This window comes from Daucus carota, chromosome 3 (genome assembly GCF_001625215.2).
Source record: "Daucus carota subsp. sativus chromosome 3, DH1 v3.0, whole genome shotgun sequence".
Classification (NCBI taxonomy): Eukaryota; Viridiplantae; Streptophyta; class Magnoliopsida; order Apiales; family Apiaceae; genus Daucus; species Daucus carota.
Window position 1 is genome coordinate 49,439,186 of NC_030383.2, and position 14,929 is coordinate 49,454,114.

The window sequence follows — 14,929 nt, forward strand, 5'->3', positions numbered from 1 at the left end:
TAGTGTTAATAATCAAATCCGAACCTAACGTTAGTGACAAAAAAAGGTCCGAACCTAACATTAGTGACAAAAAAGAAAAAAATTATAGTTCAGTGGTAGGTTTCTAAACAAATAATAAGTTGGGTGGCAAAAAAATCTATTTTCCCATTTATGATGTATATATTTTTTGGCTCCGTTAATGAACGATTCTGCGCACCATGATTTGATGGATTAAAAATCGATTTTGAGGTCTGATGAACCTCTGCTTTCGAAAGTAACGTTTCTTTATTTTTTTTCAAAATCGTGATTTTGTCTTCGGAAGACTTCACATTTTCTTTCGAAATCATGATTCCGTCACCGAATATTGTCTTCGGAAGACTTCACATTTTCTTTCGAAATCATGATTCCGTCACCGAACACACGGCATGAATGTGTCCGTGCATGCAGATGCTCTCCGACCAGATCCAGCATATTTCAGAAGATATTAAAATCCAGTGGGCTGACCCCCCATAAAGTCTTGTAAAACAAAGCCTGGCAAGTCGCTATTGTTAATAAACCCCTCGCCCCCTCAAACAAATACATATTCCATTGTATTCTCAGAGCAACTTGCTATCATTTCTTTATACGCCCCTTGCGGCAGGCCGCTGACGGGTGCTTTTGTTTGATATTATCTACTTATCTTCAGCACACCTCACCTATCCTTTATCCTCAGAGCCACGTCTCCATAAAGCTTTCCTAGTCCCAGCTTCTCACTTGGGATTTTTCTAATACACGCATGTGGGTAGGTTCCTCGTAATACTTTTTGTAAACAAAATTGACACATTTACGACACCACCCGAAATCAACACATTTATAACATCCGAATCGACATATTTACGACGACACCCGAATCGACACATACATTTACAGTTATTTATAACATCTGAATGGACATATTTACGACGACACCTACGACAACATCCGAATCAGACACATTTACACTTACGACACCCGAATCGACACATTTACGGAACCCCGAAATACCTAGAACTGGACATATATGTGGTTGTAACCTTTTGTTTCATGGTTATCAATACCTAATTTGCTGCAAGATGCCTAAACCTTGTGTCGGCAAAAATTCAGCCTGAACACCACATTTCCATACCGACCCGTAATTCACCAAACCTGGATTAAAGGGCAGCCATGCCCACCTCCCCCAACATATCACATAATATCAAGTACAGGAACCATCCAGCACTGTGAAAACTAAACACAAAAAAACCAAGAGGCAAGAAGTGCCTTTTTGCCTTGTAATCACATGAAACTTCACTTCTAAGCCCCACACCCTTCCCTTTCTGGAATCACTCGATATTTCAGCAGCAAATATCTAGCACAAGAATACAGATTCGAAGCAGAATCCAAATACATACAAAAATTATTGTGAATTCAAATATGAGTAATAAAAAACTTCCGAGGGATCCAACCTTTATCAACCGATAGCTGATAGCTTGATAGTTGATAGGATCACCATCAGAACTACAACTGTTTGAATGCAGATAAAAAAGCAAATACCATCAATGAAATTTATGCATAATTACAACCTAAATTGAGATTACGGCAATAATAAGGCAAAAATAAGTCCAGCGCACTTCTATACAGCTCTTCATAATGAAGAATTAGCACGGGAAAGAAAGGGAAAAGTTGTCGCAAGGACGAATATGAAAAAGCAAATCTACCTTGCCTCCTAATTTTCGGTTACAATGAAGGACAAGACAGATAAGAAACTCAAGTCACAAAAGCTCTCCAAAACTACCAAAACCATGCCTGGACCAAAATTCTATCCTAAAGAGAGCTTTTGCAATTTTCTTTATTTAATTAGACTCCGACCTTTCAGAAGCGAAGTTTTACATAATAATTTACATTTTAGATTGACATACCACAAGTCAGTAAAAAGTTTAAACATCTTAAACTCTATATATCCACAAACTAAACACAGTACCTCTCTCTCCGCAAATTGCCCCAGTGGTTTCTCACCCTTTGGGGTTATCTACATAGATATATAGATATATATGTATATATGTTTTCTATGCCACAGCAGAAACGCTGCAGTTTCCGCAGTTAAAACCTTCGATCCTAACTGCAGCTGGCGTTTGCCCAAACTTTCCCCGAGAACATCCCCCATTCTTGCGCTGTGATGATGGTGATGCTTCAGCTGGCGAAAATGAACCCGGTTTATCAGTCCCAAAGTGAGCATCTTGGACCACCGGGTTTGTAGCCCTGGTTGGCGGAGACCCCATAAAAAATGGCGGCGAGGAAGGAATCTGATTATTGGACTTTTCAGCACCATAACTTCCCTATTAAACAGAACAAGGTTATACAGCAAATCAATCACAACTGTATGCATAATCATAAATGCATAACTAATACACACGTCAATAAAATTACGTAACGCTTGATCATTAAAGAGGAACTCAAGGTAGAAGCAAAATAAATTATTTACATACGACAAGTCCACCTAATAAATTTGACAGTTGTAGTTGAAACATCTTGAACTCGTTCACAAACTAGTTTACGTAATCATATCAAACAATGATTACTTTCTATCATACATCCAAGAGAGACTACGTAATCAAGTTCATAGTACAAGATGACGTTATATGTTTATAAGCCCTTGTACAGTCCCACATCTGAGATCCGTACTCTCACAATCCTGGTGCATAACATCAACAAATACAATTTACACCAAGGATTACAAAACACGAAACTACAAACTCTTTGCAAGTTAACCCAACAAGCTTTATCATTCACAAGTAAATAGTTCAAGATTCAATCTTTATACTACAAAATAACACAGATCCCTTTCCCCTCAGTGTAACATAACAACAATAAGTTTATAAACACGAGAAACACACATAGAGAATTGCACAATCCCCATAATTTTACCTGACAAGCTTCATAATTTTAAGATGACTAAATCAGGATTCAATTTTTTAACACAACCATCCATTTCCCCTCAAAAAATTCTCAAAAACAATAACTTTATGAACATGAGACACACAGAAACACATAAAGAACACTGCAACCTAACCTAACAAGCTTCAAGATTCCAAGTAACAATCAAAGATTCAACCTTTTCACACAAAATCCACAGATTACAAAGCAAAAAACCCATCAAATCACATAACAAACAAAAAAACCCAGCAAAATCACAAATTAAACCAAGAAAATCAGCAAAATCACAGATTAAATAAATAAAAAAATTAGCAAATGGAAAGATATAAGAAAGTGAATACCTTGGAGAGAATCATGTCAAGGAGGTCCGACCCGCCTCTTGAATCACTATTCTCCACTTGAAAACTACCAAACAACACACAAATTAGCTCAACAAAATGAACCCAAATGAGGGCAAAATCATAAAAACACAATCTTTAAAAAAAAGGGGTGCGAGAACAAACTTCGACAAATTCAAGAGTCGCACACGGCGAGGCTTGGGACAAACAACACCGCCTGAGCCACCGGAACAACCATAGGCGGCGTTGCTGTTGTTGCTGCTGCTGTTATTATATGCACATCTCTTCATCTTGGTCTCTCTCTCTTTTATTTCTCTACAGATCCACACAATCAACGCCCTTTCTACACAAACAAAATCAATATCGAGAATTACAACACATGAATATATGTTACAGTATAAGATAGCTAAAAAAGCTCAGTGAAATATGATGTTTATGTATATGTATACACACAAGTGAATATGTGTTTGTGTATAAAGAAAAGGGGCAGAGAAAACGAGGAGAAACTCACTTGGGTTTGATGAAGGGAGCTCTTCCGGATTGAAACAGACAGGGAGAGAGAGAGAGAAAGAGATGGGGGAGAGAGAGAGGGGAGAGTATATATACATACAAACAGTATGTGTGTGTGACACATACCATAGAGGGATATGCTAGAATCACAGGCGAGTGTATCTTTCGGTGAGGATTTTTCTATATTTTTTTGTTCTTGGAATATTTTATTGTTATTTTTCGAATTGTTAAATTAGGATATTTTTATTCGGAACGTGCAACTGTCAGTGCATGCACAGATCTTTCTTTTTCTTCACAAACAGCGTTTCCTCTCGTTACAGCATCGATTAATTCATATTTTGTAACTCGTCAAATTAATTAAATATCTAATTATTATATTAATTATTTGATTAATTACCTATCAATCAATATAATTCTGATTAATTTTATTTTATGATTTTACGGATTAAGTCCGATTCACTCTTTAGGTGAATGAAGTTAGAGTCTGATTTATAAAATGTGCATATTGACATGAATGGTGTATTTAATTAGATTTTAATTTTCGTTCATATGAAATTTAGGTGTGTTTAATTTGAATTTAAAAAATTTAGAATTTTTAATTATGTATAAATTCTGATAATATTTAATCAAGATTTTAAATTATATTTAAGAATCCGATGATATTCAATTAAGATTGTAATCTATTTAAATCTGATGTTAGTTAAATGTTAATGAATTTGTTTAGAATTCATAAATACAGGATTTTGTTTGATTGTTCATATATTTTCGAAATCTCATCAGATTTTAAAATTTTTTTATGTTTAAAATATAAAAACTCGACACCAACTTTGGAAATTTTTACCTATAATCAATATGAAATAAGCACTTTTTTCAAATTATGTCAACCCCTATATAATATGTATAGCTGCATATTTATATAATTCCAACTATATTTATATATATACTTGTACCAGAGATTAACAACATTTCTTATTACTTGAGAAATAATATATATAAACAAGCAAGTGAAAAAACAAGCAAGTAAGAAGTAATAATGTATATAATTATTGCAAAAAATGGAAATGGACCTTCTATTATCAAAGATAATAGTAGATTAGAATCAAATTATAAGAAGTAATAATGTATATAATTATTGCAAAAAATGGAAGTGAACGTTCTATTATGTTAAATTGCTAAACTGTAGCTTAAATGTTTTCCAAGCAGTATCTTACTCTTTTTTAGCTAAGCTGCCTAGCTTGCTCTAATAATACTGAATTGTGAGAGTCATAAAAATTTACATAGCTATTGAAAGCCAACAATATTACAGTAGTTGAAATTACCAGACAAAATGCAGCCTTTAAGGAATAATGAGAGCTCATGCCTATCATATACCCTTGTGGCCAGGAATTATCAACTCATATACATGATACACAAGAGTGAAGAGAGCTATCCGTGTGGACTCCTATACTATACAATACTTCATATATTGGAGTTGCTCGAGTGGCAGTTGATCCTATCTGCACGATCAAGTTCTTGTGCTAAAAAGATGTAAATATATGATAATAGAGAGATTTGGCTTCAATCCTCCCACGATCTGCTTAAGGAAGGTGAGGAATTTATGACTTCCTGACCAAGGTCGTTTATCTTGTCGAGTAGAAGTTTCTGTTGAGTTTCAAGCTGAACCATGTACTCTTCTTCTGTATCATGGAGGCTTTCCATCTCACTAAGGAGTGCATGGAGCTCTTCAACGTTTTCATCATCAAGTAACGACTGAAACTTGAGCATCATTTGCTTCATCTAAACAGAAATCATTGGGAGCTAGATGAGTATAAGAATATGACTTATTAGATAAAGTTATCTAAATTTGAGTGCATGATATACATTCAAGTGAATGTAAGGTATTGATAATGTAGGCTAAGTTGATGCTTGGCTTGAGCTTGATCGTTCCTTTAATTAGTTGAGAGTGTGCTCACATTTTGTATGACAGTTATAGAGCCAAGGTGAGACATAACAAAAATCTTATGAACATAGGAAGAGCTCATCTTTAAGCTGTAACAAGTTGAATATTTATAAATTATCAGGTAAATATAATATATATTTAGGTTACCATAGGGTTGTAATTGAGTCAAACTGCTCTATTCGAGCCCGGCTTCTGAATTACTTGAATTTACTCAAGATTTATCTAGCAGAACTCGAGCTATGTCCTATAGTGACAAAGTGTAATGCATTATATTTAAATCACATTCAATTTTTTATTATTAAATTTTGAACACTTCTATTTGACTCTGATTGTATAGTCAAATCTGGAGTACTTAATATGTGCTTTGAAACATTGTATGTTTATTTAACTTTCCTTTAAGATACTTTGCAGATGTAAACTGCTGAACTGTTTTTAAAGTTCCACAACTGCATTTAATAATGGCAGGAGTACATGTTTACCTGGTTAGAAATCTGGTTTGCCTTGGTAGCTGATTCTGGGTCCAAACTTGATACCTTCTGCATTTCAGGCACTTTTCTAGTGATCTGAATATGGATTTCACCTTTTCTGACTCCCTGCAGTGGTATCCACTTGTCGAACATCTCATTTGCAGGCAACCCCTGGTACTCAACAACACAATCACCTATGCTTGATGCAGGTAGCACAGGGTTGTGGTCCTTCACATGCAACTCTAAAGTGCTTCCATTGTTGGGAAATTCAAAGGTCTGGTTCCACTTTGGATTAAGAGTTTTATACAAAACCTGCAAGTAGAAGCATTGCCGAGCAAGTCACACAGTGGAATATTTTACTAGCTTATCATCAGGGAACATGGGCAATACAAGCTAATTGCTATTATGTTGCTTAAATTTCACCTTGGTCTTTCTCGTTAAATTTCCATATTGTAACCTAACATATGGATCGCTTGTCCCCCTAATATCTGCAGCCACAAGGTCACGTCCTTCAATAAGAGAAATTTCAACCAAACCATTGCCTGCACCGCCATTTGAACCCTGAATATGAGCAAGAAAGGTTACTTGATTCCATTAAAAACTTTAGGCATGCAATGCCAAATAGAAAGGATATTCATTTTAGTGCTGAAACGACTATTACCAAACTTATTACTAATATTGGATAAGCCATTATATCTTCACTCTGAAGCATCACGATTCAAGATAATTAATGCAGTGATGAGATCATGAGACTATATATCTCAAGGAACTTAATTCAGATCAGTGGGTAAAATATCTACAAATTATAGAGTTACCAGATCTTGCTATTAATGTAAAGGCACTTGTTTGTAGGAGCATCATTTAAGAATTATAAAATCTCCAAAAGCAAAGTAAAAACTTGTATACAGCCTTCAAATTCAATATAACAATCGCCAAGCCTATATATAAATGAATATCAGCAGGGTCAAAGAAGTAAATGCATACTCTTGATCCTTCATTATCATCCATTTTAACAGCTTCTATTTGAAACCGCAGTTCTCCAGATTTAACTTTTTCAAGGGGTATCCACACATCCTTGATTGACCCTTCCACGAGTCCTTCCAAGTTTACTCGTGCACTACCAATATTATCATCTGAAAAGGTATCTTCACTATAGCATCTTATCTTCAGGTATTCACCATCTCCTATTTCATCAAAATCAAACTTCTGGTTCCATGCAGGACTTGATGTCCGTTGAACAATCTTAGTTCTTTTAAAAGCCTGAAATGAAGAAATATGTTTAAAAAGTTTAGTTCTTTTAAAAGCCTGAATTGAAGAGTTAAGCCATAATAGATGTTGATTATCTAACATGTTCAACAATCATTCTATGCAACTATAATAATAAAAGAGAAATACAGTACTAAGGAAAAAGAATGACATACCTTCCCATATTGAAGTTTTACATATGGATCACACTTCCCAGATCTGTCTTTTGTTATTAAGTCCTTACCTTCAACAACAGTCACGTATATTTTCCTTCCAGTTCTTGTCAGCATATTTGATGACCCATAGAGTGATGATGCTCGAGAGTTGAGATGGAAATTATTCATGCTATGTGAACCGTCAGAAAACTGCCACTCTTTTAGTACAAGTTTCACCTTCAACTGCAATACCATTTGTTAGCAAATTTACTTAAAAAACTTTAATACAAATTTTATTAAAACATGTGTTTGCATTGTAAGTAATTTCCTTATCAGCAAGTATTGATTATTATAATTTTATAGCAGGAAATCAGGTTATCATGATACATCTCTAAACATGTCAGATAATTAGTTATATTCTTGTATAGATCAGTCTTACTGCTGATCTGAAGAGCTCCAAACAGAGTAGAATGTACCTCTCCTGAACTTTCCGCCTCAAATGGAACAACCATTTCAATTTCTTTGCCACAAAACTCGGCATGTTTGGCTATAACACTGGAGTCTGCTCCAACTGCCCAGAACATGGTAGAGTCATCTGCGACATATTTTATCTGCGATACCAAGACAGAAGAATAAATATGCTCTTAATTATCGACTATGCTTCATCTTGAAAAAGTAGTCTACCATTTTTGTTCATTTATATAAACATATTTTGTGCATGATAAAAAGGAACTGACAAGAAAAAAGCACTCTACAGTCTACACCGGGAAAAGGTTCTCGAGTAGTAGAACGGTTGGCACATCTCATTTATTGCTTGTTGTAGTGCAAATGTGGTATTAATTTACCAGAATGACATGATACAAGTATAAGCATGACTGTCGGAACTGCACTCCCACCTTCCCCCTCCCCCCAAAATAATAATAATAATAATAATAATAATAATAATAATAATAATAATATAATAAGAATAATAATAATATTATTATTATTATTCTTATATTATTATTATTATTATTATTATTATTAAAAACAGTTACGCAATAAAATTATTTGCAAATCAACTTCTACGACATTGGCTTGGTAATATAAAATCCCTCTATTAAGCGCCAATACCTTGATTTCACAGCTCGTTAGATAGACATAATTCACACTCCCTGATGTACATTCATACAGATGAAATTTCACAATCCCTGTATCATCATGTAGAACCATATTGTGGGTTGAATCCCATATAGGGCCAGTCCCAGATTTCATGCCTGTTCTCCTGGTTAAATCTTCAAGTTCGACCTCTACAAATGTCTGCATCAGAGTACAATGATTCTCCTCCACATATCCATTTATAAGGCACTGTTGACTTCTGGCACAGTTAACCTTAGAAAGTTTGTTAGCTGATATTACAGTCACATATACTGTGCCACCAACAGCCTTCTTGTACAGGTCTACCGCTGGCATAGAGTAACAGCGACGCCTAGGTTCAACCATTGTCTTAGCTAAGCTGTCATTGATAACTTTAACCTGTGAAGAGAAAAAGGAGCTACTTGCACTTGTGAGAGATACCTAGAAATTAGCAACCGTTTGCAACCAACTAATGTACTTATAATTTTATTACAAGTAGCATTACTAAAAAACATAGAATCTGACATTTTTTTATACAAAAGTACTGTCTTCCCTGGACAAGCAAGGAATCAATTAAAGACTGATTATATGTTTAATTTGATTCATAATATAGCATGATTCATTATACGTACCAGCCATGATGAAACCACTGGCAATTCTGTTGCAGGTAGTGATTGGCTTCCACCACTTCCAAATGCAACATTTATTCTTACCTCAGGAGTTGACACAAACGAGTATAGTAGTGCTTTTCCTTCCAGAACTGGCATCAGGAGAAGCTGAATATAAAATTGAAGAATCATCAGAGTAAGATTCTATCATTCTAAAAATCTTTCTTCAATTCCACAAGAAAACAGAAGGGAGCACCAGTATGGCCTACATTGTTAGACTGCCAAAAAAGATTCAGACAATGGGGATCCAATTCTTTTTCTTCTATACACACAATTTAAAATTTTTTTCGATGCAAGATATGACTATTAAGATTTCATTGTGAATCTCCACATCAGTACGGTTTCATTATGAATCTTAGCATCATTCGTTGGCTAGCTATTTGGGTGGGTTACTTTTCAAGAGTATTCAAAATGGCTCTATTGGTGTTAACATTGCCTTGTCATAGTGCCGCGTGAAATTAATTAGATTTTGGCGGAAGCCAACTTTTGAAAGCATTTCTAAGCAGCCTTCAAGTAACCTAAATAATATGGAGATACTTAACAACATAAATTGCTAACAACCATATAGAAAAATAATTAATTTAGGTGGAGATACAATTTTTCATCTATATTGAGCAATACTATACTAGTCAGTTCATTTAATATACGGCAGCTTTCGCTGCCAGTGGTACTGTTTGTAGGTTAGAATTTAAATTCAGTACTCACTTTGTATTTATACTACGCTATCCAAACCTACGAATAAAAAATAAAGACCAATTTATATTATAAACGATTACCACTGGAAAAAAGATAAGAACATTATGTAGAGCATTACAAGCATATCTGGCACTCAAATTAAATAGATTCTGAGATCCATGGAAGGCATACATTTACTTCAGAGGAAGAAATCTTATTTGCAGCTATATTTTCCCCAAGGCAGTTTAGACTTAAGTAGAATATTGCAATTGTACTTACATCACCCTTCATGTGCAGGCTGTTTACAACGATCCGAGCAGTTCCCAGTAACGGCTTTGCTAACTTAGCAAGCAACTTGATACTCACATCATTAGTGTCCCAGTCAAAGCCCATATGCATGATTTTCTGAAATATTTGTTGAGGTGTTAGTAAGTATTGTGTACTAATTTTCTAGATAAAAGAATTATGTCTCAATCACTTGTGACCTCTTATCTTATATAATATGACTTCTAATATCCTAAACCTCCAACTACTTAAAACTTGAACTTTGGCTGCCTAAATAAAGTAGTGTTTATTTAAAAAAAATTCATTTTATGATAACTGGGGCCATTTGGCATTTCATATACTCAAGGCTTTAGGGATAGCCAAAAGAGGAAAAAATTATTATTTTCTATTGATTAGTCTGCAAGTAGCAACCATCGGTTTTGTATGTTTATATACTATACATTTAAACCTCAACAGCCAGGATAATAGAAACCTTAGATCTTGTCTTCTTATCCCAAACGGTAAAAGCATTTACTGATGAATTAATACAAAAGATTTAACATACCCGATCACCCGTAGTCGACCACCTAATCCCCTGAAGCCCCAAGAGAGGAGCTGTTGAACCAAGTGAGAATTCTTGTAATTCTATTGTTTCCTAGAAGCAGCACAAATAATCATTGTTAACTTTGGAATTCAGAATGGACAGAGGAATCATTTGCTTTCATCAGTATGATAGCTTACGATTAGCCTGGACTTTCGATCCTTTAAGCGTCTCTGCAGAAAAAAATATGACTATTACATATATCAAATTAGATAATAACAGAGCAAAAACAACATAATTTCTGTAAAAGTAACACTATATACTCAAAACTCTCCACTTTTACAAAAATATAAAGGACAGTTTTGTATATTCGAAGGAAACCAAATATAGCTTTGCGCGAGTCAAGGAATAGAAATTCCATACTTTAGCTTCTTTTATATATATATATATACTTTTAGAAAATAATTAACCAGCATTCTGTTGACCCTAATAAAACTATATATAGTATAATATTCTATGGATTACTTCAAATTGGTTCTTTTTACACTTCATTCAGGTTATATGAAACTACTTGTCCCTCAAAATAATACTCCCTCCGGCCACCAGGTTCTTTACGCCGAGGGACGGAGGGCTCGACACGCATGGCTTTCGTTAAGCATGGTTTCATTATTTATTTTTAAATTTTTTTTTTCTAAATAAAAGTTCATTGTTAAAATTTTAATGTAGAAAAAAAATATTTAGAAATAAATTATGTAATTATACTTTACAAGAACCTTAAAGTACGTGTCGAGATTATATTCTACGATGTAAAAAATCTGGTAGGGCGGAGGGAGTAGCATTTATCTATGTGGGAGTATCCAATCAGGTTTTTTGGATGCCGAGCACATACTGTTCTTTCTTAAACCTTTTAATCCTTATACAGGCATGCGAAAAGCCTTATAGGTATTACTAATTTCACTGACCTCCTGGGGAGGTCAAACTTGCTAGTTTTGACGTTGTCTCTCACACAATACATGAAAGCATGCACATGTAAATGGAAAACAATTAGACACTTGTAAGTTGTATTGTATATAACACCCTAGTGTATCTAGGATGGATACTCGAGCAAGAATACATGTCCCTCTTTCAGATACTGGTACAATTCAAACTCTATTCCACAAATAATCCTTGAAACTGGGGATGGATAACAATTTAAATGAAAGCCAAGTAATAATCTTAATTAGCAAAAGAAAAGGTATTGATTATATATTCACTTTTAATAAAATAATTTTTTACCTTAAATTTTCGTGTTCCAGATGATTAAGTTATGCATTTAATTCAATTTGCATAAGTTTTCAGCCTCATTACTAGTTTTTATCATACATAATATTAATTGTTTTCATATTGATTTCATACATGTCGTATTCTCCCACACTTAATACCATAAAATCATATCTGTCGAATTCGTGTATTCCTGCTCCTGTATCCTTGCTTCTTAAGAGAATAGTAAAATAAGATTTATGAGTGAGAGAAAACAAAATTTAGAAGGGAGAAGAGTATGACTTACCTCAACAATGGATGTGAACCTAAGAGAAAGCTTGGGGCTGATAAATTTCGGCCACACTTCTATCAATAGCTTACTCAGCCATTCACAGTGTTCTAAAGGAGTCTCAGCCTAAATGGACAATGGAAAGATCTTTCAAAATTACTGATAAAATTCAATTAGATATACTAACGAGCAAGCAGAAGACCTACTGATGATTGCAACATGACTTGCTTCCATTTCTTATTCAAGTCTTCCACAACAATACGCTGTTGATAACTCTTGTACTGCATGCAATTTAACATTCCATATTAGCTCATGCTAAATTCCAGATAAATCATGCGCATTTTTGGGTAGAGATTTCATCTTTATAAATATATAATTTGTTAAAATATATATGATCTTGAAAAGGCCTCTGTCTAACACGTTTAGGTTTTTGATAAGTTAATTACTTGACATAATTTACTTAGAAGAAACAAGCTAGTAGCAAAATAGAATACATAAGAACTGCAGAAGCAAACAAACTTATAATATTTAACAAAACATGGTATTACGAAAAGGATGTGATATCCAATAAAGCCACACTTCTAACACTCTAACATTTTAGGAGATGATTCACATGCTACCCGAGAGTCCGAGACCATCTCTAACCCATGACTCTAAAGTAGTTTAACGTTTACACTATTTTAGTGTCAAAATCACATAATTCAGAAAATGCATCATAACCCATTGACACAATAATTTACATTAAAAGGAATCTTTCTGTTACATAAAGGGAACAAATTTGTTTTGTTAACAAAACCAAGGACATTCTTGGAATAATGAAAGACACCAAATTTGGTGTAAAAATAACACCAAATTTGGTGTCACACTTAAGTTTTACACCATTTTAGTGTTGAATTGGAGTTGGTTTTACACTATAGCGTTAAGTGTTGGTTGGAGTTGCTCTCATGCAATACTGGAGGCCTCACTTTCAAACCCACTGCATTCTTAATCCCAAAAGAGAAAAAACTGTTGTTCTTCTGATCAAATCAGAAGACACAAATGCTCCAATGAAGCCAAACTGGAAGGCCAGGCCAGAAGTAAGTTTAGCCAGCTAACTGATGATGTTATCCTAGTAAAAAATGTATTTTAATATCAAGCTTCTATGAACATGTACACTCAAAACTAGCAAAATATCAAAATGCATAAATTATAAACCAAGCAAGCCTGATACAAAGCTCAAATCAGCGTTCCTTGAAGCTATGCAATTCTTTCAACAAAATACATATATCATCCTTTAGTACTAGAAATATTGTCAACAAAATGAACACTTGATTCGAAAAATGTAACAAAAAACTCTAAACAGTAAACACAAAATAATAAGATTAAATTCTTTGGTAAAAAATTAATTTATTTAAACCAAAAGGGGTAAAAAGAAGAAAGAATAGAACCTGAAAAGTTGCCCAAACAGCCATAGCAAGAGGAACCCAATTTGACAAAGAAAAAACCCATTTCTCAACTGTCCAGAGCACTAAAACTAGAGGAACCACGAAGGGAAACAAAGGGTTCCTAACCAAGAAAGTGTTCAAGAAAGCTACTGCATCATTCAAATCATAATATTTGTTTCTCCTCACCATTCTTGAAAACAAAAGCCAACTTTCAAGAACTAAACTTTCTTGCAAGCAAAGAACAAAACCTAAGAAAACTTTAATGGGCTTTCAATTAAGAGATCAAAATTCAAAACTACAAAAGACCCAGAAATTGGATCTTGCCTAAAGTGGAAGTACACATGATTCTTTGCTTGGGTCAGAGTATGAACAAGCAGTTGTCTTTGTGGAAGCCAAAGGGAGAAAATTAGCTGAGGGAAAATTCAAAGAGAGTGGGAAGAGAGAGAGTGAAAAGTCAAACAAAGTCAGCAGAGTACTCATTCAGTTATTTATGTCTGTCTGAAACATAGGAGTCTGTCACTTGAGTTCTGGTGTTTTACCTTTTGTAGTCCGATGAATTTCAAAGTACAGATATTCTGGAGATCAGATTCAGAATTTCAGACGTTGGTGTTAAAATTGCTGCTGCTTTTTTATTGTGAGAGAAATCTACGTGATATGTTATTATGTTATGTTTAAGTATGAATTTAAGTAACGAAGAAATGAACTGATAATGCAGGTGATAAGACCATTACCATCTTAATTAAAATACAGATTATTATACTGATTATATTTTGACCAAATTTTTTATATATTACTTCTCTTTCCTTTTTTAATAGTCTTTTTATAAATTTCACATATATTAATAAAATATTAAATATGATATTTTATTATGATTGTCATCACTTAAATTGCATTAGTTATACATGAATATAATCAAATTTTCATTCATTCAACTATATATTAAAATTTATTAATTTAAATTTTTTGAAATTATACAAATTATTGATGATCAATATCGAAAATTACTTAAGATTGAATAAAAAATATCACAAATATTATGATAAATTTTATTTTGACGAACAAGACTGTTAAAAAAAAAACAATGAAGAAGAATATGTAATTATATAAGCATGAATTATATATGATTGCCATGCACATGGAAGAGTGTCA

General features: G+C 33.8%; 2 protein-coding genes across 2 annotated transcripts; both read right to left on the bottom strand.

Annotated features, from left to right (window-relative positions):
* Positions 1-1,677: 1,677 nt before the first annotated feature.
* On the bottom strand, positions 1,678-3,921 carry LOC108211022 (uncharacterized). The gene is made up of 4 exons (XM_017382501.2): positions 3,760-3,921; positions 3,414-3,591; positions 3,252-3,315; positions 1,678-2,312 (listed from the first exon to the last, which is right to left on the bottom strand). Exons 1-4 carry the CDS (start codon positions 3,854-3,856, stop codon positions 2,043-2,045), a joined length of 609 nt encoding a protein of 202 aa, XP_017237990.1. The 5' UTR covers positions 3,857-3,921; the 3' UTR covers positions 1,678-2,042.
* Positions 3,922-4,936: 1,015 nt separating this feature from the next.
* LOC108214403 (synaptotagmin-5) lies at positions 4,937-14,469 on the bottom strand. The gene is made up of 14 exons (XM_017386386.2): positions 13,784-14,469; positions 12,563-12,637; positions 12,375-12,482; positions 11,029-11,061; positions 10,853-10,942; positions 10,303-10,428; positions 9,313-9,456; positions 8,678-9,079; positions 8,041-8,175; positions 7,586-7,807; positions 7,149-7,424; positions 6,588-6,725; positions 6,177-6,476; positions 4,937-5,534 (listed from the first exon to the last, which is right to left on the bottom strand). The coding sequence occupies exons 1-14, from the start codon at positions 13,967-13,969 to the stop codon at positions 5,316-5,318; spliced, it is 2,454 nt and encodes an 817-aa protein (XP_017241875.1). The 5' UTR covers positions 13,970-14,469; the 3' UTR covers positions 4,937-5,315.
* Between the last annotated feature and the right edge of the window lie 460 nt (positions 14,470-14,929).

Excerpts from the sequence above, each read along its gene's own strand:
- LOC108211022 (XM_017382501.2), bottom strand. The coding sequence starts at position 3,856 with ATGTATATATACTCTCCCCTCTCTCTCTCCCCCATCTCTTTCTCTCTC. Across the intron at positions 3,316-3,413 it reads CGACTCTTGAATTTGTCGAA|TTTTCAAGTGGAGAATAGTG; the intron begins GTTTGTTCTCGC and ends GTTGTTTGGTAG. Across the intron at positions 2,313-3,251 it reads TTGACATGATTCTCTCCAAG|GGAAGTTATGGTGCTGAAAA; the intron begins GTATTCACTTTC and ends TCTGTTTAATAG.
- LOC108214403 (XM_017386386.2), bottom strand. The coding sequence starts at position 13,969 with ATGGTGAGGAGAAACAAATATTATGATTTGAATGATGCAGTAGCTTTC. Across the intron at positions 7,808-8,040 it reads AGGCGGAAAGTTCAGGAGAG|TTGAAGGTGAAACTTGTACT; the intron begins GTACATTCTACT and ends ATGGTATTGCAG. Across the intron at positions 7,425-7,585 it reads TAAAACTTCAATATGGGAAG|GCTTTTAAAAGAACTAAGAT; the intron begins GTATGTCATTCT and ends TCTTCATTTCAG.